This window comes from Rutilus rutilus (assembly GCF_951802725.1).
Source record: "Rutilus rutilus genome assembly, chromosome: 21".
NCBI lineage: Eukaryota > Metazoa > Chordata > Actinopteri > Cypriniformes > Leuciscidae > Rutilus > Rutilus rutilus.
The window spans coordinates 14,428,287-14,451,337 of record NC_140226.1 but is presented as its reverse complement, the minus strand read 5'-3'; the positions used below and the strand labels follow the sequence as shown (position 1 = coordinate 14,451,337).

General features: G+C 37.0%; 2 protein-coding genes across 6 annotated transcripts; both read left to right on the top strand.

Annotated features, from left to right (window-relative positions):
* The first annotated feature begins 1,506 nt into the window (after window positions 1-1,506).
* On the top strand, window positions 1,507-5,691 carry manea (mannosidase, endo-alpha). 2 transcript variants are annotated; one of them, XM_084393948.1, is made up of 5 exons: window positions 1,507-1,621; window positions 2,251-2,854; window positions 2,939-3,048; window positions 3,144-3,220; window positions 4,583-5,691. In XM_084393948.1, exons 2-5 carry the CDS (start codon window positions 2,356-2,358, stop codon window positions 5,217-5,219), a joined length of 1,323 nt encoding a protein of 440 aa, XP_084250074.1. In that variant the 5' UTR covers window positions 1,507-1,621; window positions 2,251-2,355; the 3' UTR covers window positions 5,220-5,691. The 2 variants fall into 2 exon arrangements, with proteins under 2 accessions (XP_084250074.1, XP_084250075.1); XM_084393949.1 differs by having other exon boundaries at window positions 1,574-1,649.
* Window positions 5,692-10,337: 4,646 nt separating this feature from the next.
* fut9a (fucosyltransferase 9a) lies at window positions 10,338-22,893 on the top strand. 4 transcript variants are annotated; one of them, XM_084393190.1, is made up of 3 exons: window positions 10,338-11,122; window positions 18,479-18,582; window positions 19,862-22,893. In XM_084393190.1, exon 3 carries the CDS (start codon window positions 19,870-19,872, stop codon window positions 20,947-20,949), a length of 1,080 nt encoding a protein of 359 aa, XP_084249316.1. In that variant the 5' UTR covers window positions 10,338-11,122; window positions 18,479-18,582; window positions 19,862-19,869; the 3' UTR covers window positions 20,950-22,893. The 4 variants fall into 4 exon arrangements, with proteins under 4 accessions (XP_084249316.1, XP_084249315.1, XP_084249317.1 ...); XM_084393189.1 differs by lacking the exon at window positions 10,338-11,122 and adding an exon at window positions 13,529-13,933; XM_084393191.1 differs by lacking the exon at window positions 10,338-11,122 and adding an exon at window positions 13,529-13,933 and having other exon boundaries at window positions 18,476-18,582.
* The last annotated feature ends 158 nt before the right edge of the window (window positions 22,894-23,051 follow it).

Genomic DNA, 23,051 nt, shown 5'->3' with positions numbered 1-23,051 from the left:
TACCTGTATGTGTTGAACACATGCACTCAGTCTGAGACAATAACATTGTAAGTACAATTGTAACAGCCTATATGGTAACAAAAATTGTGAAAGTTGAATTGCAACCACAGTTCAGGTTATTTAAATAGTCAATTTGTATGGTGGTTGTATTTAGATTAGAGCAAAGTAAGCATAACAGCACTTAATCTCACTGTACCCCAAAGGAGCTGGCAAGCAATTATATGAATTATCTGGTTGTTGCAGACGGCTCTTGCTTCTCCTTTGATTCTGATCCAAACGAGCCATAATTTCACTGTTAGGTTCAAAAATAACTGTGACAGATTCTCAAAGGCGCAGAGTGGCACTGACATCAAAGTCCTCTTTATCACGGAAAATGGAGACCTTAAGATGCGAAACATGCCTCAGCTCTGCATCCATCCTCACAAAGCATCAGTGGAACCTGTCATAGTGTGCATGGTACACTTGGGAAATGATTGCTTTCTAGCTTTGTTTGAGTCACTGAAGTCATTTCAAACACCAGGGATTGATTGTGATTTCTACAGCAGCTCAGTATTGATGTTGGAGAATATATATACAGTCTAAAATCTACATCCAGTAAACTAGATTTAAAAGTGGAAATTGTGAATGAATGTATTGTGCCTTTAATTTGAAGTGTGCAGACCCAGAACTCTATTTTTTAATTGTAAGCCAAATTTAATTTTATTTAATTGATGCAATATTGTGAAAATTCACCAAAAAATGAAATTTTCTGTCAGCATTTTACTCATCCTCATCCAAACCTGTATGAGTTTATGAGATATTGTAAAGAATGTTGGTAACCAGACAGTTGGCGTTAAGCCATTTCTTAACAACAGAAGAAAGAAACTCATATAGGCTTGAAACAACTTGAGGGTGAGTAAATGATGACAGAATTTTAATTTTTAAAATTAAGAATGCAGCCTCGTCGCTACTCCTGTTTACCCACTTTATTTTAATGCAAACAGCGACCCCTCATGGCTACGATTGAAAATGCGATTAGCATGAAATTTCAAACCAAAATATCAATAAAAAAAAAAAAATATCTTCTGTTTAGGGCTAAAACCACAACCCTTTATTACTATATACATTTGTAAACCCTATTATTCACTACTACATTCATATTACTTTTAAGTAAAGTAAAATGACTTTTGAAAACGCGAAACAGAGAGGAAAGGAAATTTGAACCTAACGTTAGCTGATCCAAACTGACACAGACAGCGAGGGAGACGATGAATTACTATCAACCTCCGTCTGACAGCTGCCATCGCAATCCGGGTTGATTTTCACAGCTCTACGGCCAACGAATTTACGAATGCTACTATGGAGAAGACTTAGCTCATGAATATTAATCAGGCATCGTGACTGGCCTTTCGCCAAGGAACGTGAACGCTAGCTAATTATTATTCATGAGTTTAGCCTTCTCCCATAGTAGGAGTCATAAATTCATCTCCCGTCCAGTAGATTGCAGTATAACTCGCATGCATCTACATTTGCCGAATAAACAGGACAGAAGAAAATACTGTTCACTGATACTTCCGCGTTAGATTAAAGCGTTAGATATGCTCTGCTCACAAGATGAGTCGTGTGATATCTGTCAAGAGAGGTATGATGACGCTGCATATTTTCAAAATGTAATTATTATAAAACATGTGATTGTGTGTTTCAGTCTTAGTTACACATGTGCCAGGGTGAAATAAATGTACCATATAACTTAGCTGCTTTCTATTATATTTTGTCTTCACTGGTTGCCGCGTTAGGTATAAAAGTATGAATTGTTTGTAACAAAACAAATAGTTGATTTCTTTTATGGAAAACGTGTTATGTTGATTATTTTGGTAGATTAACCTATTAAATGCAATAATGTCCATGCATTTATTCATTTATTTGTTACGTTGAGTGTTTAAATAGATTATAACCATTTAAAAGCAATAATGTCCATGCATTTTACGCATACTAATATTGTCTGTAGTACTTTTAAATTAATACATGATTTTCACAAATGCTGTTACATTAAATCAATGTAGGAATGACCTATAAATTAATAGACAAAACATTCCCCGTCTATCTGCGTAGTTTAAAAAGTTAATGATTATAGTATAGTCAAAGTAAGTTGTGCAATTAAGTGTACAAGATGCCTTGATATGACCTACTGCCTCATTACAGACTGAGTTTAATTTAAAGTTAATTATATAAATAAATACATTTTATTTTTATTTTCACTTTTCCCTGCAGAAGCTTAAAGATGAAGAATGAACCTTGAAAGTTTCACTTAACATATTTGTTCCACCATTGACTGAACATCTTCGGGGGAATGGACTTTAACCGACCTCCAGGGTAATGGCACGGTTTAGGCGTAAATCATGTTGTGCACTTATCGCTTTAGCTTTGGTCGTGTTTCTTATAACAGTTATCTTAAAGTCTCTGAGCCCTGAGGATAACAATTTTGGCAGTCAGTTTACATTAAGACTTATTCCACCTCCAAGAGAAATGGAAAAAGATACCAAGGTTGTTGTATCCGCTAAACCTGCGCAGATGATACAGGCAGAGAAACCCGATAGCCTGGACAAAACGCAAGATTTCCCTGAACCAAATTACAATGTGCACGCTTTCTACTATGTATGGTATGGGAACCCTCAGTTTGATGGAAAGTATGTTCACTGGGATCATCAACTCTTACCACACTGGGACCCCAAAGTGGCCTCAGGTTATCCCACAGGACAACACCAGCCTCCTAATGACATCGGGGCAAATTTCTACCCTGCACTGGGTCCATACAGCTCCAGAGACCCATCAGTTTTAGAGGAACACATGCGACAGCTCCGAACAGCTGCTGTTGGTGAGAAACCTCTTTGAAATATATATTATGATTACTTATTAAAGTGGCTCCATCCATCTACTGAATATGCTTTGCTTATTTCAGGTGTTCTAGCGGTTTCGTGGTATCCACGTAGTATGAACGACGACAACGGTGAAGAAATTGATAACTTGCTGCCTTTGATTCTGGATGCAGCTGACAAATATCAGTTGAAGGTGTTGTAGATACAGATGAAGGTTTGAAGTCTTGCTTTTCATAGTCTTGCTTTTGCTTTTGTGTCTAATGCATTTTTTTTGTGTGTCCCTAACAGGTTGTTTTTCACATTGAACCATATAAAGGACGAGATGATGCTAATATGCGTGAAAATATTAAATATATTGTGGAGAGGTACGTTTGATGTCTTTTATACAGCTCTCACTATTAATTTACTTAAAAAAAAAAAAAACATTTATAAAAAGAGCATTTTTAATTTCTTAACATTAGTTAAATGTATTGAGTATCAGCTTACAATGAAAATACTTTAGTAACATTTATAAATCTAGATTAATATACATTTTTACAATTGGGTCAATGACAAATAAAGCTTCAAAAAATGTGTAATTCATTAAAACTTATTATATCAAAATTGATGTATATATTTGAGTTCGGAACAATGTGTTTAAACAAGTTTTAAGTGTAAAATAACATTTCAAAGTGTTTAAATTCATTTTTTGACTTTTTTTGTCAGGTGGTAAAAAACAAATATTTGTAAATATATTACTAATTTTATGAATGAAATCTTGGCAAAAAGTGGTTACACTTCCTAACACATTATGATCTTGTGGCTGTGTATTTTATTTATTAATGAATTATTATTGCATTCTAGTGGCCAGGTATTTAGTATCTTTAGCATCCTATTTTACTTTTAAAGACAATCATACATAATCATACAAGGATATCAGTAAATGCATTCAGTTCAATAACTATTCATTCGTTGGTTTAAATGGTTGTAATACCTGATATACTATATCAGTATTCACAGGGAATATGCTGAATACTGGATTTTTTTTTTTTTATTCAGTTACATATAAAAAGTAAAATACAAATACAAGTGTTTTAATTAAAAGTCACTTTTGAAGTAAAATTAGTAAATTGATCAAAAACAGAATAAATCATATGTGACATCACATTCGTAAAGTAAGAACTGGAATAGGCTACAGAGCAATAGATTGTTTTATATTGATACAAGTCAGTTGAGAATTTTCAATTAAAATATAACAAATGCATTCATCAAAATGTTTAAAACGTTAAATGTATAGCAACTTTAATGAAACACTATAGTTGCAAGATGCTTCTCTTGTAGCCGGATCATTTTTAATGCGTTCCCTGTGTCGTGCTGAGTTTTCAATCTTCGACTTTTTTGGTGCAAGGGTGGGACAACCTGTCACTCATATAACATCACAGCAATAGCAAACCACAACTATCCAATGACCGAATCCATTCCCGTTGGAGTCCCACTCTACAATTTTTCTTTTTCATTAAGCCGTTTCACTCGGATATCGCAATAAGGAAGAAAAGGCAATCACGACTTCCGTTGCATGCTGACTTTAAAGTAGAACGATTGTTTTTGCTATTTTGTCCATAAGAAAAGCAATGATATTAATCTCTGATTCTGTAGTTACATTTTAATCATATGTAGTTATTCTATCATTGATGAATGATCAATGTACAGATTTGTGTTTAATAACACTTATATATTGCATTTTACAGGTATGGAAACCATCCTGCTTTTTATAGATACAAAACAAGCACTGGCAAATTTCTTCCACTGTATTATGTATATGACTCCTACTTACAAACTCCAGATGTTTGGGCAGAACTGCTTAAGCCGAATGGTATATCGACCATTAGGGACACACCGTATGATGGCATCTTCATTGCTCTTCTTGTGGAAGAAAAGCATAAGAATGACATACAGACTGCTGGATTTGATGGACTCTACACGTATTTTGCAACCAATGGCTTTACGTATGGTTCCTCACATCACAACTGGAGATCCATCAAAACCTTCTGTGATCATAATGACTTGGTATTCATTCCAAGTATAGGGCCAGGTTATATCGACACCAGCATAAGGCCTTGGAACTCCCAGAATACAAGGAACCGAATTAATGGGAAGTATTATGAGAACGCTTTTAATGCGGCTGTGGAGGCAAGGCCACAGATCATCTCTATAACTTCTTTCAATGAATGGCACGAAGGAACGCAAATAGAAAAGGCCATCCCCAAGACATGGGGTAAAACTGTGTATCTTGACTACCTTCCTCATAAACCTACAGTTTATTTAGAGTTAACACAAAAATGGGCAAAAAAATTCAGCGAGGAGCAGAAGAAATGGCTGGAGTAAAAATATGTTATTTACTTCATAGTTAATCCTGAAAAGGCAAGTATTGCCCTAAGTAGTGCTTACTAAGGCCATGGTTTGTTTAATTTTGTTCTGTTTGAGTTGTACAGTGTGTTTTACTTGCATGCCTTTTACCACTCTATATGCCAACTTGACTGATTAAACTCATCAAATATGAATGAAAAATTGGAATCAGAGATATTCTGCTTGGAGGCTGTAAATAACAGTCCTGCTTTATACTAGATGTTCTTAACCACTCTGTACTCATCTTAAAAACTTGAGTTCTATGACCGTCTTTCTCAGAACAACCCAATAAGTGAATTTAAATTTAACGTAAGTGCATTAAACACACCTAATATAAAGCGTAACCAAAATAATTGCCTGTAGTTGTTATGGCATTACAATGAATTGATTAATTTATTATTATATAAATGAAAGTTATTAAATGAACAATAAATTATTTAAAATAAAATAAGTGTTGCTCATTTTCATACAGCATATGCATATAATTATCAGTAGTTTTAAGATTTTTCTGTGCATTCATATGGATTCAAACAGCAATGAGGAATATAAAATATATTTTCTGAATTGTTTCTCTTGAACAATTGCTGTCTCAATAGTGCCTAATTGGGCCACAATTTGTTTAGTTTGAGTTGTGCATTTGTTTGTTGACTTGCATGCGTTACACCCTACACAAATCTAGGGGACTTGAGCAGACACATTTAAAGAGCTAGTCTGAGCCCTGCCACAGCATCACAAACAACCAGTTCACTTTTAAGAGTTTTATTTCAGCTTGTGACAAATGAAAGTTTACACACAACAACTTAATGGGAGGCAATGGCTTCAGGAGGGGGCAATGCCAACATAAATAAAAATGGTTCTGCTTTGGGAGGAAACCTTAACTAAACCTCTCGAAGAAAAACAAATCAACAACAGAAATGTACACTTATAATCCCTATCTAGCCACAAACCAGGAGAAAACAGTGGGATGCAACAAAAATGGCCCCCACTTCCCACAGCTTCCAAAATGAAAGAAAAAGAAACAAACAATCAAGAGGGCAACTGCTTTAAAGGTGAAAGCATTAACAATATGCAAACAGTAAAGCAACAGTACTTTTAGACTATAGAGTAATGCAAACAGTCATACACAACCACAGGAGAGCACAATAGCTTCAACAAACTGGGCTGGGCAGAGCACAGATCATGCTCAAGAAAAGGTTTCTCTTTGACAGAGTTCTGCCTTGTTTTTATGTTGCTTCCCTCGTGGTTGGCAAGCAGGTGAAGCTGGAGGAGCAATTGGGGTACCTGGAGAGACAAAGGAAAGCAGGAGACACAAAACAACAACAAACGGAAGAAAACATACCACAGTACACCATACAGTTAACACTGTCACAAGTTTGTATTGTTGTCAAAGAACTAAGTCAATAACTCACCTACAACAATAAATAAATAAAAAACATCTCTGGATGTAACACCCCCTCCCATAAGTTACAAACATGACCCCCAACATGAGTTAACAACAAACTTAAACCACTTACTACTGTATACTCTTAACACATTTTGGAGTACCCTTGGTATGCTGGCTGTCAAGGCTGTAGGCCAACTCATGCATGACCAAAGAGCAATGTATAGACAAATGAGCATAGTAGAACCACAACGACTCACAGCAGTGTTCTTGAAATGCACTTTGGACTCTTGGTCTTTACTTACGACCGATTTGTGCTTCAAAAGAACACGCACAAACAGTAAACAACCCTGCTAAGATGTACAACAGTGGCAAAACACTGACATCCAGATCTTAATTTATATAAGATCCCAAAACCATTAAAAGATCGCTCAAACAGCTTTACCATTCTTGCACGTAAATGCTAGGCAGCGGATGAAACATTTTGATTTGGCTTACCCATTACAGACGGGTTAGACCTTTGAGTAGCGATTGAATGCTTAGCCTACTAGCAATTTTCAGGGACTCTTCTTCCTGAACTGGGTCAGCAGATTCAGAAGGAACCAATTCAGGCTAAACAGAAAGAGTACACTCAATAGAATCTGAGTTACTGAGTTACTGCATGAGTTACTGAAGAAGTAGGACACGCAGAAGAAAAATGAGCAGTGACACCAGTCAAAAGACATGTTTCGTGTGTCTACATAAGAATAGGACAGAGGCCGCACTATGCATAGACGTTTTTTATTCGTTGCACAAACGCGTTTCGGCGTGTGCCTTCTTCAGTGTGGCACACTGAAGAAGGCACACGCCGAAACGCGTTTGTGCAACGAATAAAAAACGTCTATGCATAGTGCGGCCTCTGTCCTATTCTTATGTATTATATTTTAAGGCCAGCACTCTAAAAAGTGTATTATCAAAATTGAGTGAAGCCTGCTCCTATCCTCATTAATCGTGTGTCTACAACAATTGGATGAAGAAAAACTTTACCACCAGCCAAGTTAGTCCCCAAGATAAGGCTTTCCCCTTCCACTGGCGGCACAGTTCGTACACCAAGAGGAACTGTACCCGTTACCAGATCAGACTTTAGGTAGACCATATCCAGCGGCACATACACACAACCTAGTTTGAGACCATGGACCAGCACATTATTTCCAGAGTATGTTTCGGGTGAGAATAGCAAAACATCAGCTAAAATAAGTAATTGTGCTGCACCAGTGTCTCTCAGAATTGAAATTGACTAACTGAAAGAGTCAGCACTAAGGGAAACAGATCCGTTGAAGAGAAATGGTTCATACCCAAAACTCTTAGACTGTATGGATGAACATTCCGGGACAGAGACAACCTGAGGAAAAGCCATACTTTTAGACTTTGCAGCTAGTCTGGCTATCACCAGACCAAGCTCGATTTTTCAAGACTGAACATTTAGTCTGGGGAGTCTGTCTGTATTTTCTACTGCACAAGATCCATGATCAAAGGGCATAGTTCAAATGACTCTGTACGTAATTGGATAGTCCTTCAACCAATCAGACCAATGATCCGGGTGACGTACTTTGCAGAGCGACGTGAAAACTCCAGGCAGGAAATGTGTCAACAAATGTGTTGGTTTGTAGCATTGATCAACGGTGTGCAGAATCAGTAATAGCATCGAGCGATTTTGCAGGTTGTGCAAAAAAAAAAAACATGAAAGTGAGTGGTATTTACACCCACTCAAGCGATTTGTTTGCTACACTAAAGAAGCCATTGTGCATCGCCGAGAGGTTAAATTGACGGTCGTGCGAGAGCCAATAACGTTCCAGGTGGATAAGCCAGTTTGTGATTGGTCCCCGTAGATTTGTAATGGAAACAGGACAGAAAAATTTACAGGTTTCCAGCCTGAGCTGCAGGGCGAAATCAAATCACTGGCAGATCGGGCTGGGTTTACCCAGTCTACTTTGCAGACAGAATTTATTTGTTTCCACACTTTACAGTCTGAAATTAGGTGACCTGAATCCAAGCAGTATAGAAACAAACTCTGGCAACTGACTTACAACCCCTATCTGTTCTTTCCAAAGGAGCAAACTTCCCTTTCAGACTTCCTATGCCTGCAGACTGATGTTTAGACTCACATGAAGATGGGAAAACTGTTTTGTGGGTAAGCACAAACTCATCTGCCATCACTGCAGCTTCAGAGAGTATGTTTACCCTTTGCTCATTCAAATGAACAGCTACTGTATGTTCTCAGGTGCACATTTTTAAACTCTTCTAGTAAGATGAGCTCTTGCAACTTCTCAAGGCTTGTGACCCTGCTAGAGAGACACCACTTCTCAAAAAGTGTTTTCTCCTCTTGAGCAAACTCTACATACGTTTGATTGGCTGCTTTCATTAAAGCATTCGAAAGCATTGGCGATAAACTTCAGGTACTGATTCGTAAGCTCTCAATACGGCTTTGAAGATCTCATAATCAAGAGACTGTCTTGCACCATCAACAAACACACCATCAAAATTACATTGTAGGAGCAGAGCCCACATGTCCTTCGGCCACCCTAATTAAGCAGTGATGCGTTCAAAGTATGAGTCTGCCTCAGCCTCTCTAAAGGGCGGAACTAGTTTTATATACTTTGTAACAAAGATAGGCACTTACGGTATCACTTAAGTTAACAGTGCTAGATTGTGACTGTGCATCACCAAACATAGGTAAAGAGGGAGCTCTAGAACATGGCAGCGGGACAGGCTTTCTGTGCAAAGACTCCACTTCCAACTCAAGCATTTTCAGCTCAATGTCTCTCAGAGCCTCCACTTCAATGGTACAGAGTTGTATTATTTTAATCTTGTGCTATTTTCCTTTTAATTCCAAATCAAGCTCTTTGATCGCCATCATTGGATCTAGACAGGATATAGTAGGAAGGGGAAAATCTGAAGCAGAGGCTTCACCTGCAGTTACTTCCTTCTCTGACACCATACAGCTCCTCTTTGATCACCTGCTTGATAGCATCTCTAGTCACTGTAACATTCTTCACCGATTAAAAACTTCTGTAGATGGAGCAAGCGTAAACGCTAACAAATCAAATTATCTTACCTACCACACACTTCCTCACCCAAAAAAACAAAAGAAAACCAAAACTTACCACTTTTAATAGTACAAAAAGTCTTGATGACATACCAACAATAATGTGCTACAATGAGCTCTACTTTATAAATGAGCGTTTTACAAGAGACAAAATCACCAATTCATTTAAATGTCATAATAGGCTAGTTGCATGTGGCCGCCATGTTGGATTTACGATCAGCGAGTGTGGGGATAAACATTTTGCTGGTGGACTAAATGGCTTAAAAACTGCCTTTTCTTTCTGCATGGAACAACACTCGACCCTCATCAAGATCTGTTTACTATTGTCAAACGAAGTATCAATCCTCATCAGAGATATAAAGCATGGGAATATATGATATGGACTATGTGTCACGATCACCTTCACCGTCACTGCCTTCATCATCTTCTACGTCGCTGTCATCATCACCATCACTGTTTCTGTCACTGTCTTCTGTTAGTCTCTGTCCGCACTACAGTTCCCAGCATCCTCCTTGACCCACACCTGCACCTCCTCTACCTGCACCTGCCAGCGATCATCATTATCATCACAGCTGTCTGTCATTGTCTAGTCATCATCTGTGTATTTAAGTTCCTGCTTGTCCTGTCATTTGTGGTCTGTTCTTGTCTATATTAAGTGGTTTTTGGTGTTAGTGTAATCCTGCCTGTCTGTACCTGTGGAAATGGCTATAGTGAGTAAAAGTTTATATTGGAATCTTCTGCCTTCATCATCTTTTTCATCATCTTACACCAAACCGTGACAGAAGAACGGACCAACATTGTCTCCACCATGGCTGCCCGAAGGGACGTCTCCGCCATGGTCGCCTGCTCAGCGTGATCCGCCCTGACCTTCTGTACGGCCGGTACCGTCCTGGAGTCCTCTGTTCTGGTTCACCCCCCCCTGTGGTAGACTCCAGGACGCCCACCCTCCCATTTATACTGGAATCTTCTGCCTTCATCTTTTTCATCATCTTACACCAAACCGTGACAGAAGAACGGACCAACAAAAATTTAATATGAAGGACTGTTTATATCAAAACGGTCGTTCACTGGAGGAGTATGTGGAGGTCTACCTCAACCTTTATCAAGATGCAAGCTGGGATGAGGATCTCTGTGGGAGCCGCTAAAGACGGACCTGACCAGCTCGATGCCCACCGAGCCAGAGACTGTCAATGGCATACCCACAGAGCTTCCTTCGCCGCTGGTCCCGTCCAGCCCAGAGCTTCCTTCGCTGCTGGTCCCGTCCAGCCCAGAGACTATTTCGCCGCTGGTTCCGCCCAGCCCTGATTGTCTCTGCCATGGCCGCCCGAAGGGACTTCTCCGCCATGGTCGCCTGCTCAGCCTGATCTGCTCTGACCTTCCTTCGGAAATCCAACATGGTGGCCAAGTGCAACCAAGGTTATTATAGTTTTGCATTTTTAAATTAGTTTTTATTTTAATATTTTCAAATTTCCTATAAATTTCAGTTTAGTTTTAGTTAGTTTCAGTTTTAGTTTTAGTAATTATAGTTTAGCAGAGTTAACAAAACACTTCCAGTTAAAGACATTTAATTTCAGCAAAGTTTAATGTTTGCAGTTTACATTTAACTCTTGTGAAAACCTCTTAATAATAAAAAAAAAAAAATAGTTTGAGGATGAACAAAGAACCAAACAAATGCAACTAAAAAGTAAAAATTATATAATATTAAAAATGAAATCTTGGTAAACGTGGTGTATAAGAAAAAGAAAAAGATGCGTATGATTATTCTTTAAGTTTATTTCTATGATTAATCCTTTCAAACATTATTCTTGTATTGATCCATTTATGCTTTTTGTTTAAAATCATATAGTTATACACATATTCAAATGTTCTCTTCAGACCAGACATTTAGTATACTTCTACTCTGACAAATATACGTCTATTTCTGGCCTATAGATATGCTATTTGTTTTATCCATTTTCTGCTCAGTGTGGTATCTTGTCTAATATGTGTGGTATAGGCCTATCTTGTTTAGGCTAGTTTCACATGAGATGATTATCTTATACCTGGAATTAAGGTACAGCTGTATTTGCATGAGGTGGAAATACTTATTTGGGCCTTTCTGCTTCTTAGGGCTGGTTGGTTCACACAAAAAGCGGTTTTGCTTTGAAAAACGGAAAAAAAACGTGGGCACAGTGGGGAAAAAGCGCAAGGTCTCGATATGCGTCTTTTAAAAGTTGAACTTATTTTAACTTGAGTACCGCGTTCCTAGATAACACATGTATTTGATGTGCGTGTTTACATCTGGAAGACGTATTTGATACGTATTAAGACGTATGAAGTGTTTGCTCATCTGCAATACGTCTATAGGACGTTTCCTGTCAGATGTCAAATAGACGTTTAGAAAATGTCTTTAAGATGTAATGATTTAAAATGTATGTTAAACTGACATCTTAAAGATGTCTATCAGATGTTAGTAAACAGCAGATGCTTTCCAGATTAAGTGATCTTTAACAGATCGTGTGCTATCTGGGTTTTTAGAGCCTCGTGTCATGCACGTGATGCTGCAGAAGACACGAGACTCTAGCGCAACGGTCATACATTGAAAAATAAAGTAGCACAGTGGAATGGAAAAAAGTGATTTTCCAGTAGGCTACAGGATGAGAGCTTATTAATTACGAAAACGATTATTTATTTCTGCTAATTATTATTTTGTTTCAGTTAGTTTTTCAGTAACTGTTGTTAATTTCATTTAGTTTTAGTTTTTCATTAATGTTGAAATTTCTTTTTTATTTCAGTTTACAAAAATGTTTTTTGACCAATAGTTTTAGTCTTACTTTCAGTTTTCGTTTACGAAAATAACCTTGCGTGCAACTAGCCTATAGAAAAGCTCAAATTCGCATCCCGGGCGAGCCCCCAATCCTGTTGTCACTGGCGCACAATGAATTCTAGGGTAGGCAAGGCCGCGAAGGATGCATCTGTTGTATCCTTCATTTTACGGAAACGAAGGACGTAGGCTATATGGAGGCCGCATTTGAAGGAGCCTTCGAATTGGGACAGCCTTTGTCGTGCAGTGGTGAGGCAACCGGCCTTTAAATGCGGCCTTTGCAGCTTCAGACAACTTAATCCAGATATTTTAATAAAATCCGCAAATTCGTTTGAAGAACCAAATCAGCCAGAGATCAGTTATCACAATTAGAAGACGTAAACGATTAGAAGACACATTTGTTACATCCAGAGTCCAGTTAGTATTAACTGTGATAACTGGAGTCCATTCCTCTCAGATGTATTAAGCGAGGTACAAGGAATGGACCCCAGTTATCACAGTTCTTTGACAACAATAATACAAACTTGTAAAAAAAAGTCGATAACTCACCTGCAAGGTCTCTAGATGTAACACATGCCTTTTTACTCATTTATGAAAACCCGACTTATTAAACTCATTAAATTGCATTTAGACTAGAGATAATCTGACTGAAAGCTTTCAATTGCCCGCGGTCATCCTTTGCTCAATTAATTGATCGTGTAATTGCTTTTTTATCAATGAATCTATTAATGCTATTAATCAAATTAACCTGTTTTTAAGACAATACAATATTAAATTAATTCGATCCACGTGTTTTTAAACGTTTTTAAATATATATATATATTTTTTTATCATACATCAAATGCATTTATTTATAGGCTAATACACTGCTGACTAGAATACAGCATGAACAAGAACAAAGGAATAATTCTTGACTACATAAATCATCCAGTCTAACGGCACCTTTGCATATTTCCCATCTAATACATTTCTTTGCATTCCTGATTAGCATGTATTAACTGCACATGCACGCGCTTGCACACGCACACACTCCAAATCTATAATTGCATGCATGCATATGAACAGCACGGACACTGGAAAGGTATCCGAGCGCATGTGGGGAAGGCGACATTATTCTACATCACATCACACGGCGTTACATGGCGTCTTTCCCAGCGACGCACTTGCTCGCACTCTCCGTTTCTGACCCATAGGATCGAACGTGTTTTGTCTTGCACGCGCTGATTTGAGTCTGTCATCATTGCGGACACATTGCAATATGCAGTGATGCACTGACGCGAAGGCTATGGGTTCAGGTGCATCGTATCCAAATATTGCCTTCATCGGAGATTTTTCAGCACCATTCCGATATGCGAAGCGCGTGGGATGTAAATAAAAGAAGCGCATGATGTGGCTTTCCCTCGAGGATGATTGCTGATGGAGAGGTGAGACAAACGATTTTACCGATATGAAGGTTACCTGTATGCTTTGCATATATTGCACGACACGAGTAGATGCTTTAAATATCACACACTGCGTGCACCATCATTTTTTCATTCATCTCTTTGGGGATTATGAATTATAATAATTAAACAAGGCACGAGCGCAGGGACATTCATGCTCATGGGATGCTTCATGCGTCCTTTTTGGATGCGGTTTTGCTTAAAATAGACAAAGAACTCGAGAGGCTAGAGAGAGAGAGCGTGTCACATTTAAAGAATAGCCATATTTCGTGTAGTAATATGTCAGATGTGACAGTCTGCTTTAAGATGACCTTCAGCATCACTGGTGAATAAAGCACATCACCTTGCACGGTAACACATTAATTTATGTTGTTATGAACAGCAGAAGCACGATTTTAGATCAGTGTTCATTAAATAGCTTGTATAACATCATGTCACTGATGGGATAGACACGAATTCCCAAAGCCTACTAAATAAACTACACTAAAGCTTTATATTTAATGGTTTCGCATCTTCTTTTCATCTTCATGTCCTTCATCCACATTTTCTATTTATTAGACGTGAACACTAAAACCAACTATACCAGCGTGCAACTCCGTGTCCCAAATACATCACAATACATTTAAAACGAATGCCTTTCCTTTTCAAAGACTCCCAGAGAGACACAAACATGCAACCTCGTTGCTCTATCTGTTTATTTTGACAGGATCATGCAGCATATGTGTATTGTTGGCCAAAAATATGTAAATGTGTAATAGTTAGCAGTTAGGAAACAATTTGTTATTTAAAATCCCCCCAAGGGTCTTTAAACAGCTGATTATTGCCCAATGCTTCTTAACCTTTAGAAATATGTCATGCATTAGCAATAATTACATTCTGTTATGAACTGGATGTGACACGTGTATAATCTCCCTGTAGCCTTATATGTCCTGCTCATTTACAGAGAGCTTTTGCTGTGATATAATATGATTGAGTCACAAATGCACTGATAAACCTTTTAAACAGTTCTTATGTCCACATGTGGATTTATGGTAAATGGACATTGCGGAGATGAATCAAAGCTCATTTCTCAACCGCATTATATAGTGTAGTGTAAAACGTGCGTGTAAAACCCCACAGCTGGAATGCATTGAGTAGAAATAGGTGTGTTAGATATAGGAAATATCTCACGAACTGGACACTGACATATAAGAATCCAAAATAATTTTATTATATATAGAAAATGTCATTTTCATTTTCAATAGTCTAAGTTAATAGTAAGATATGTGACTCATCAGTTCGTTCATTGATTTCTTTAATTATGTTAGAGATTTTAAAAAGATCTGACACTAGTTAAATAGAACAGGATGTTATTAAGTGGAAGTGTGAAGATTTGATATTGGCAGATTTCACGGCCCTTGTGAAATTACAGCTAATTGAGTTGTTTATTCTGTTCATTGAAGTTTACTGACTAAGTTCATTGAATGTTAATTCGCTTAATTGTGTATTCTGATACTACTGGTTTTTAATACCCTTGAGTTGAAGACGTTGGTTAATTTTTGAAGAATGTGCAAAAAATGTACTGGGCAGTTTTAAGGAACACCTTTAGCAGTATGGGAATGTAGGAAATTGGAAATAAGTAAAAAACAAAACAAACAAAACAACTGAATAATTATGGAGTCTGTATACAGAAAAAACAAAATCTAGTGTTTCCAGATTATTTTGTTAGCTTATTTTAACACCCTGCTACTGTCAATATTTTGTGTAAATAGGCCTTTTGGTTCTATTATCTCTTGACATCCTGAAGATGGCAGTGTTCCCATGTGTAAAACTCATTTTCTGAACGTTCCTTTTTAATGATCCAGAATTATTTTTGAGGATTGGATTGGTACAGGGCCACAGTACCACCTACATTTTGAACAGTGGTCAATAAATATGGAGTTTCCTATGACGAATTCTTAAACTTTCACATTTGGTTCCCCCAGTATAAAATGTTTGGTTACACCATTTCTATACAAGGTGTTTTGATTGTAAAAACTCCAGTGTTTAACTCTCCTGGGAGTTTATTTGACGCCACACTCAATAGTGTTAAAATATGAGTGTTAAATGAACACTGAACAGTGTTAAAGTTAATGAGCTAATTAAGTGATCAATAATTGTCAATCATCACTAAATTAAAGACACCTGATGTTAACAAGCAGAATCACCAAAGGAGAAAAGCCATTTTTTAAGTCACCATTATGGTGGTCAGTGTTTGCTTTAGTTGGGCCCTTGACCCATACACTGTTAACATTATATTTTGTTTGGCTGTTGTAACTGAGTTTAACTGCCAGATGAACAAAGAGATAAGGTGATCAGGTTGTGTTGGTGATGTTTTGATGTTATCATCATTTGACCTGATTCACTAAACTCATTTAGAGAGTTATGTTTACCTTGTTGATTACAGCAGCCCTGTGATTCTACAGCATACGATTTTTAGCATTTTCTTTATAATCCAAAATATTTCTTAAAAGTTTTTTCTTAAAAAGATTTTATTTAGACACACAGACTAATCAGCTTGTGAATCTCAACAATAGTGACAATAATAAAGCATGCTGCAGTGCATTCTTGGTACCACCAATCAAAACTCATTCATGGCTCCCATCATGCATTGCGGTATGAATAAATTATGATCTGAATTGTCTTAGCAATTTCCTTTTCCTAATTGAATATTTTGTTTGTCACCATTTTTGAGATTCATACACTATCTGAACAACTTTTAAGAAATCCTTTGGATTATATTGAAAATTCTGGATCTTATGCTGTAGAATCAGTGTGATGCTGTAATCAAGAATATAAATCTTAAGTCAGAGATTAGGCTCTAAATGAGTTTTGTGATTCAGGTCAAATGATGATTATATCAAAACATAACCAACACAATCAGATCTCTTTTTCTCTTTGTTCATCTGGCTGTTAACTTGGTTGCAGCAACCAAACAAAATCTAAAGTAGGGTTGATCTTCATAATGGCGACTTAGGCTGCGTTTACACTTGGCATTAATATGCGACCTGTATCCGGATGTTGTCCACATACGCATTGAAAAGACAAGTGTAATCGGAATGTTATCCGATCAGCGTGTCCCGGAGGTAGTCGATGACGCATTGTGATCGGATCTCAATGTAATGTAAACACAATCCAGCCATCGTGTCTGCATTCACAGGCGGACGTCACAACCCCGCCGACTGTCATTTACATATGAGCGGGGCACAACCTAACGCTTTTTGACTTTCTGCGTTTCTGTAAACCTACTTAGGGTTCAGAGTATTTAATTTTCCCCACATTAATTTCACACATGTCTGCATGTCTAGTATGGGGTTTTGTTTTATTACTACAGTGTATACTTTTTTTCTTGATATACCCGAAAGAATGGAAGTGAAATGTGACAACATGCCCCATAGGTGGGGTACATTGTAACATGACCATATGATAGCTTGAATGCTATCTGATCTAATCAAACAAAATATACAAGACAAAACTAAAATATTTTCTCAATAAAATACAATTATTAACTTTTTCATATAAAATAATGGCAATTTTTAATAATTAAAAATAATTTGAGTTTTACAACGAACACACCGGAAAACACAGCTATACAAAGTTCAAAACATAATAATAATTAATAATTTCTGAACATTGACTCTCAGTTAAATAAATGTTCAGTGATATCTTCCAAAGATTTCAGAATTTTGGCGCAATTTTTTCTCTATATAGTGTTGATATGGCAACTAGAAAATACACTAAGTTTCGTCATGCTATCATGTGTGGAAGTATTTAAAACAAGGGTGTTACAACTAGCCCCGCGTTGGGCTGTGCCCCACTCTCCCCTACATCGCAAATATACTTAAAAGTTTGCATTCGCACCCAAAAGTTGTAGAACCATTCATTTTCTGTAAAGAACGCACATTTTTCCCACCACAGCAACGTTTTCAGACCCATACGTTTCTCTGTACCGTTTTCATTATGGCATCTATCTACATTAAGCACTTGCAGCCTCTTCAGCCTTCTCATTTTGTGAGATTTGTAAAATGTCCCCCGACTGAAAACTGTTCTTACTTTAGTTAGTGTGTAATGTTGCTGTTTGAGCATAAACAACATCTGCAAAGTTACAACACTCAAAGTTCAAAGCAAAGGGAGATATTTGCTTTTAAAGAAATTCCTTTTTAAGGACTACAACAAACGACTGGTAGGGACTACACAAGCTTCCTCCCGGGTTAGTGACATCACCAACCCTAAAATTTACATAAACCCTGACCCCGGGACACAATTTATAGATTATCCAGACAGAATATGCTAATCAATGACTAGAAGATAACTACACATACTGTATGCTACATAATTTCACCTACTAACCATTCAGAAATGTTGTCTACATGTTGTCACTTCTTCTTGAGTCTCTCCATCTTTCTGACTTCGGTTTGAACATAAAAGGCTAAAAGTTTTCCCAGGAGAGTTAATTTAACCTGGGAGCTATTTGTAATCCATTTTCTGTCTTTTTCCCCTCATGAGAAGACCTATGGTTTTAAGACTGACAGTCTTCTGGTAGTAAAAAGAAGAGCCTGGAACATAATATAACAACAATCATTTTACCTACTGGATATCAGCAAATCTGTCAGGTGATTTTTAAGATTATTTACTTTGAATATATATTTTTCAGTGCTTGTAATTAGCCGACTTTGTCATGATGGTATATATTAATCATATTTTTTCTTTCCAACATAATTAACTATTTCATGAACTATTATGGAACACTTAAAGTGGATCCCCAGAAATTCTACAACCTATAAATCAATCTGATATCAGTAAACCAGGCAGTATTTTAATATCTGAAGTGTCCTTGTACAGTTTTACAACGCAAATGTCCTTATGCATCCTTGCTTATTTAGTCGAGGATGTTTCTTACTTATGAATTATGTTAATCTTCATTACAGTAGCATACATATGATCAGCTGACAGACAAGGCACAACATATGTATTGCAAATGTCAAAGTTCTCATTCTGAAATATGAATAGATTTAAATGCTTTTTTTAAGTAGGCACAAATTAATTCCCTTTGTACAGTCATTCATTGTAGTTATGTAATTGTTATGTGTTAGATAATATTTTTATTAGTAGGCTACAGTAATTTACTATACATGATATTTTTCCATTTTGTAAAGAGTTAACATGTAGTATGTATTGAAAGCAGTTAACAACTTTAATGTTGGGAAAATTGGAAAATACAAATCAATATGTATAAAAACCACTTAATTCCTATGCAAACTGACTTAGTAGTAATCAGCCAGAAAATGTTGTATATATAATATAATATTAATAATAGCTTCACATTATTCATAGAAATAACACTGTCTGTTTCCGAGCATTTATACTGTTGCTCCGAGCAAGATAATGCATGGTATAGGACCTTGAATTATAATGCAATATATTAATATTTATACATTCTGCATTATTATTCACATACAGAAATAGGATATATATATTTTTTGTGACCTGTTTGGCAGGATGCAGTAGTCAAACCAATCATGCAAAGTAATAATTAATTTACAGAAATATACCCTATCCTGTCGGACTAATGCCTTGCACGCAGGGTCACTTTAGGTCAAAGACTAGTCTGTCAGTGGTGGACGGAAATACTAATATGGCCGCTGGAACACTACCGGTTGCTGACAGTTTAGAGTTAGAAAATATATAACAGCAGTCTCAGGATATTAAAATGTATTAATTTAGCTCAAGATGGCACAATGCAGTTCATTAACACTTTATTTGTCTGATAGAATGTGCTGAATCTTAAAGAAATGACTTTAAAATCAAACTGGAGTAGACTGCTGTCTCATAAAATGACTCATAACCTTTTTTTTTTTTGCCTTCCCACCATTATCCGTTTCCTGTTTAAAGGCCAGAGTATGCCATCTACACCAACTTACAGAATCCTACGACCCCTCCTGCTTGGTATCTTTTTATTGGGATGCTTTGTGACTCTGTTTTTAATGTACATCAAACCATCTACGAGCTGGTTGTCAGGCCCCGTAGAGTCGGAAACATCCACAGCCCGAGTCAAAAGCCTCCTTTCCAGCAGAAGTGATCAGAACCAGACCACCATCCTGGTCTGGCTTTGGCCTTTTGGAGAAACCTACGACCTGAACGTCTGCAGCTCTTTGTTCAGTATCGATGGATGCTTCATCACCGCCGACCGAAACCTTTACAACAAATCCGACGCCGTCGTCATACATCACAGGGACATCACCAGCGACCTCTCCAACATGCCGCCGGCGTATCGGCCCACGTTGCAGAGATGGATTTGGATGAACTTCGAGTCACCGTCGCATTCATCTCAGTTACCTGGAATTGAAAACTTGTTTAATATAACTCTAAACTATCGGCAGGATGCCGATATAGAAGTGCCTTATGGATCGATTGTTGCAGCCCAAGGAGAGGAGGACTTTGTGCCGCCAAGCAAGAACAAGCTCATTTGTTGGATCGTCAGCAATTGGAACCCAGATCACGTCAGAGTGAAATACTACAATGAATTGTACAAGCACATTGAGGTTCATGCATACGGACAGGCTTTTGGTGAGTACATTTCCGACCAGGACTATTTCCCCACAATTGCCAGCTGTAAATTTTACTTGGCGTTCGAGAACTCGATTCACAAAGACTACATCACTGAGAAATTGTACAACCCACTTTCCGTCGGCACCGTACCTGTGGTGCTCGGGCCACCAAGGGAGAACTATCAGAACTTCGTGCAGGGAAACGCTTTCATCCACGTCGACGACTTTCCGTCTCCGAAGGAGCTGGCTGATTACCTCCTGTTTCTTGACAAAAACGAGGAGCTTTACCTGAAGTACTTTGACTGGCGTAAACACTTTAAGGTGAAAAAGGCATACTTCTGGGCCGAACACACGTGTCTGGCCTGCGATTACGTCAGAAGGCACAATGAGTACAAGGCAATTAACAATCTTGACAAATGGTATTGGGGTTAATCCGCACCTAAACCACTGGACCAGCTTAATGAAAGTTGCTTGACAATAAGAGCTTCGTGTAACTTAATTCAAATGAGGGTCTGTTGTGAGCAATTACAGACTTTTATTTTTGTAAAATGTCCCAAAGTAGTTGTACATTTACTTTGTGTTCAGTTTTATGCGTTTATTGACCTGGATGCAAATCATGCATTTTTAGAGTTTAATGAGTACATATTTATTAGGAAAGCAGATTTTGACCAAAATTCATAAAATGCATTCGAATGGATAGTTCACCCAAAAATGATGCAAATCGTGCATTTTAGAGTTGAATAAGTTAGTATTTATTTGAAAAGAAACATATTTATTCAGCTACTTGTCGTTCCAAACTTGTATGACTTTCTCTCTTCACAAAAGAAGATATTACATAAGTGATATTTGGATGCAAATCATGCATTTTAGAGTTTTAATAAATATGTTTATTTAGAAAGATAATTTTGACCAAAATGCACTTAAAGGGATAGTTCACTCAAACGTGATGCAAATCGTGCATTTTAGAGTTGAATAATTACTTATTTATGTGAAAAGAAACATATATGTTGACCAAACTGCACAAAATCCATTTAAATGTCATCATTTACTCACCCTATTGTTGTTCCAAACCTGTATGACTTTCTTTTTAATGTGGAACACAAAAGAAGATATTTTGTTGAGTGTTTTTGCCTATACTTTGAAAGTCAATGGGGTCCAAAACAACACACTAAAGTTATTTGTCCAAAGTATCTTCTTTCGTGTTGATGAGGGAATTTTCATTTTTAAGTGAACTATCCCTTTAAAATTTCGCTGTTTTCATACATAATACATACAATCTGTTTATTTAATGAGAGCGGAGCACTTTCTGAAACTGAGATTTTTATGCTTCTTTTATATCATTGGTTATTGTGTAAATGTTAGTGCTAGAGACATCTATGCAGTGTTTACAGAACTTATGTTGTGCAAAATGTCTATGTACTGTAACTGTAATGTGTATAGTATGTGTTTTAAGACAACCTGCCTTTCATTTCCATGGTTTTGGACGTTGATTTGCGCACTCATATTTTACATGCTATGTTGGACACCATAGTGACCATCATGCACTTGCTACTGAAAAACAAACATGCCAGGAGTGCGTTATTGCTGATAATGTCTTACTGTACTGAATAACTGCTGATAATATCACTGTTAAGTAGCTTACATGGCTTCGATATGTGATACTGTTATGTATCAATGTGTACTGTAAAGTTTTGTTTTTGAAATATTTCAATGTTACTTTTGTTTAAAAGTGAAGTGCTGAATTGAGAGCATGAGGCTAATATACATAAAGTCATGTGTGGGTGGTGCCATATTCAAAGAAATGAGAAGACCTTTTTCCAAGTGTTGCCAAATGGGTAGACGCACTTGATGTACGAGACAAACAAAATCATAATGTGAGAAGCATTATGACTCATTTTTCTAATTCTGAAGTTGCTTTAGCTGTAAGCTTAGAGGATTTGTTCGCTGCCAAAGTTTTCTTTCTCAAAAGAGATGCTTCTGATCTTTTATCTCTGGGATTCAAATCATCACATTTCTCAGATCGGCTTTCATTTTTTGGTGAAGGACTGTTTTTGATGTGCTTACATGCATGTCAGTCTAATATTAGATGAGGGTATAAGAACTCTATTATTGATCAATGAGAACATTTTCAGCTGTGGATCACAGACTGTGCTGCTTATACTGTCACACTGCAAAAACAAATCATGTACTCAGAGGCTATTTTGTCTTATTTTCTAGTAAAATAAAATCTAAACCTGCTTAAAACAAAATTTCTCTGAGAGAAATATTTAATTTACGAAAAATTCTGACATGATATGATGCATTTTTCGATGAACGATCCCTTAAAACATAATCCTCACAAAATAATGTTTGACTTATTCACCTTTTTTTTTTTTTTTTTTTGGTGAGCTATCCACTTAAAACAAGAAACAAACAATGTGCCAAAATATCCCCCCCCCCCCTCATTTTAACTATAAACTCTTAAAGCAAGAAAAAAATCCAAATGGGTTAAAAAAGTACATTTATTTTCATGTAAACATTTGGCAGATGCTTTT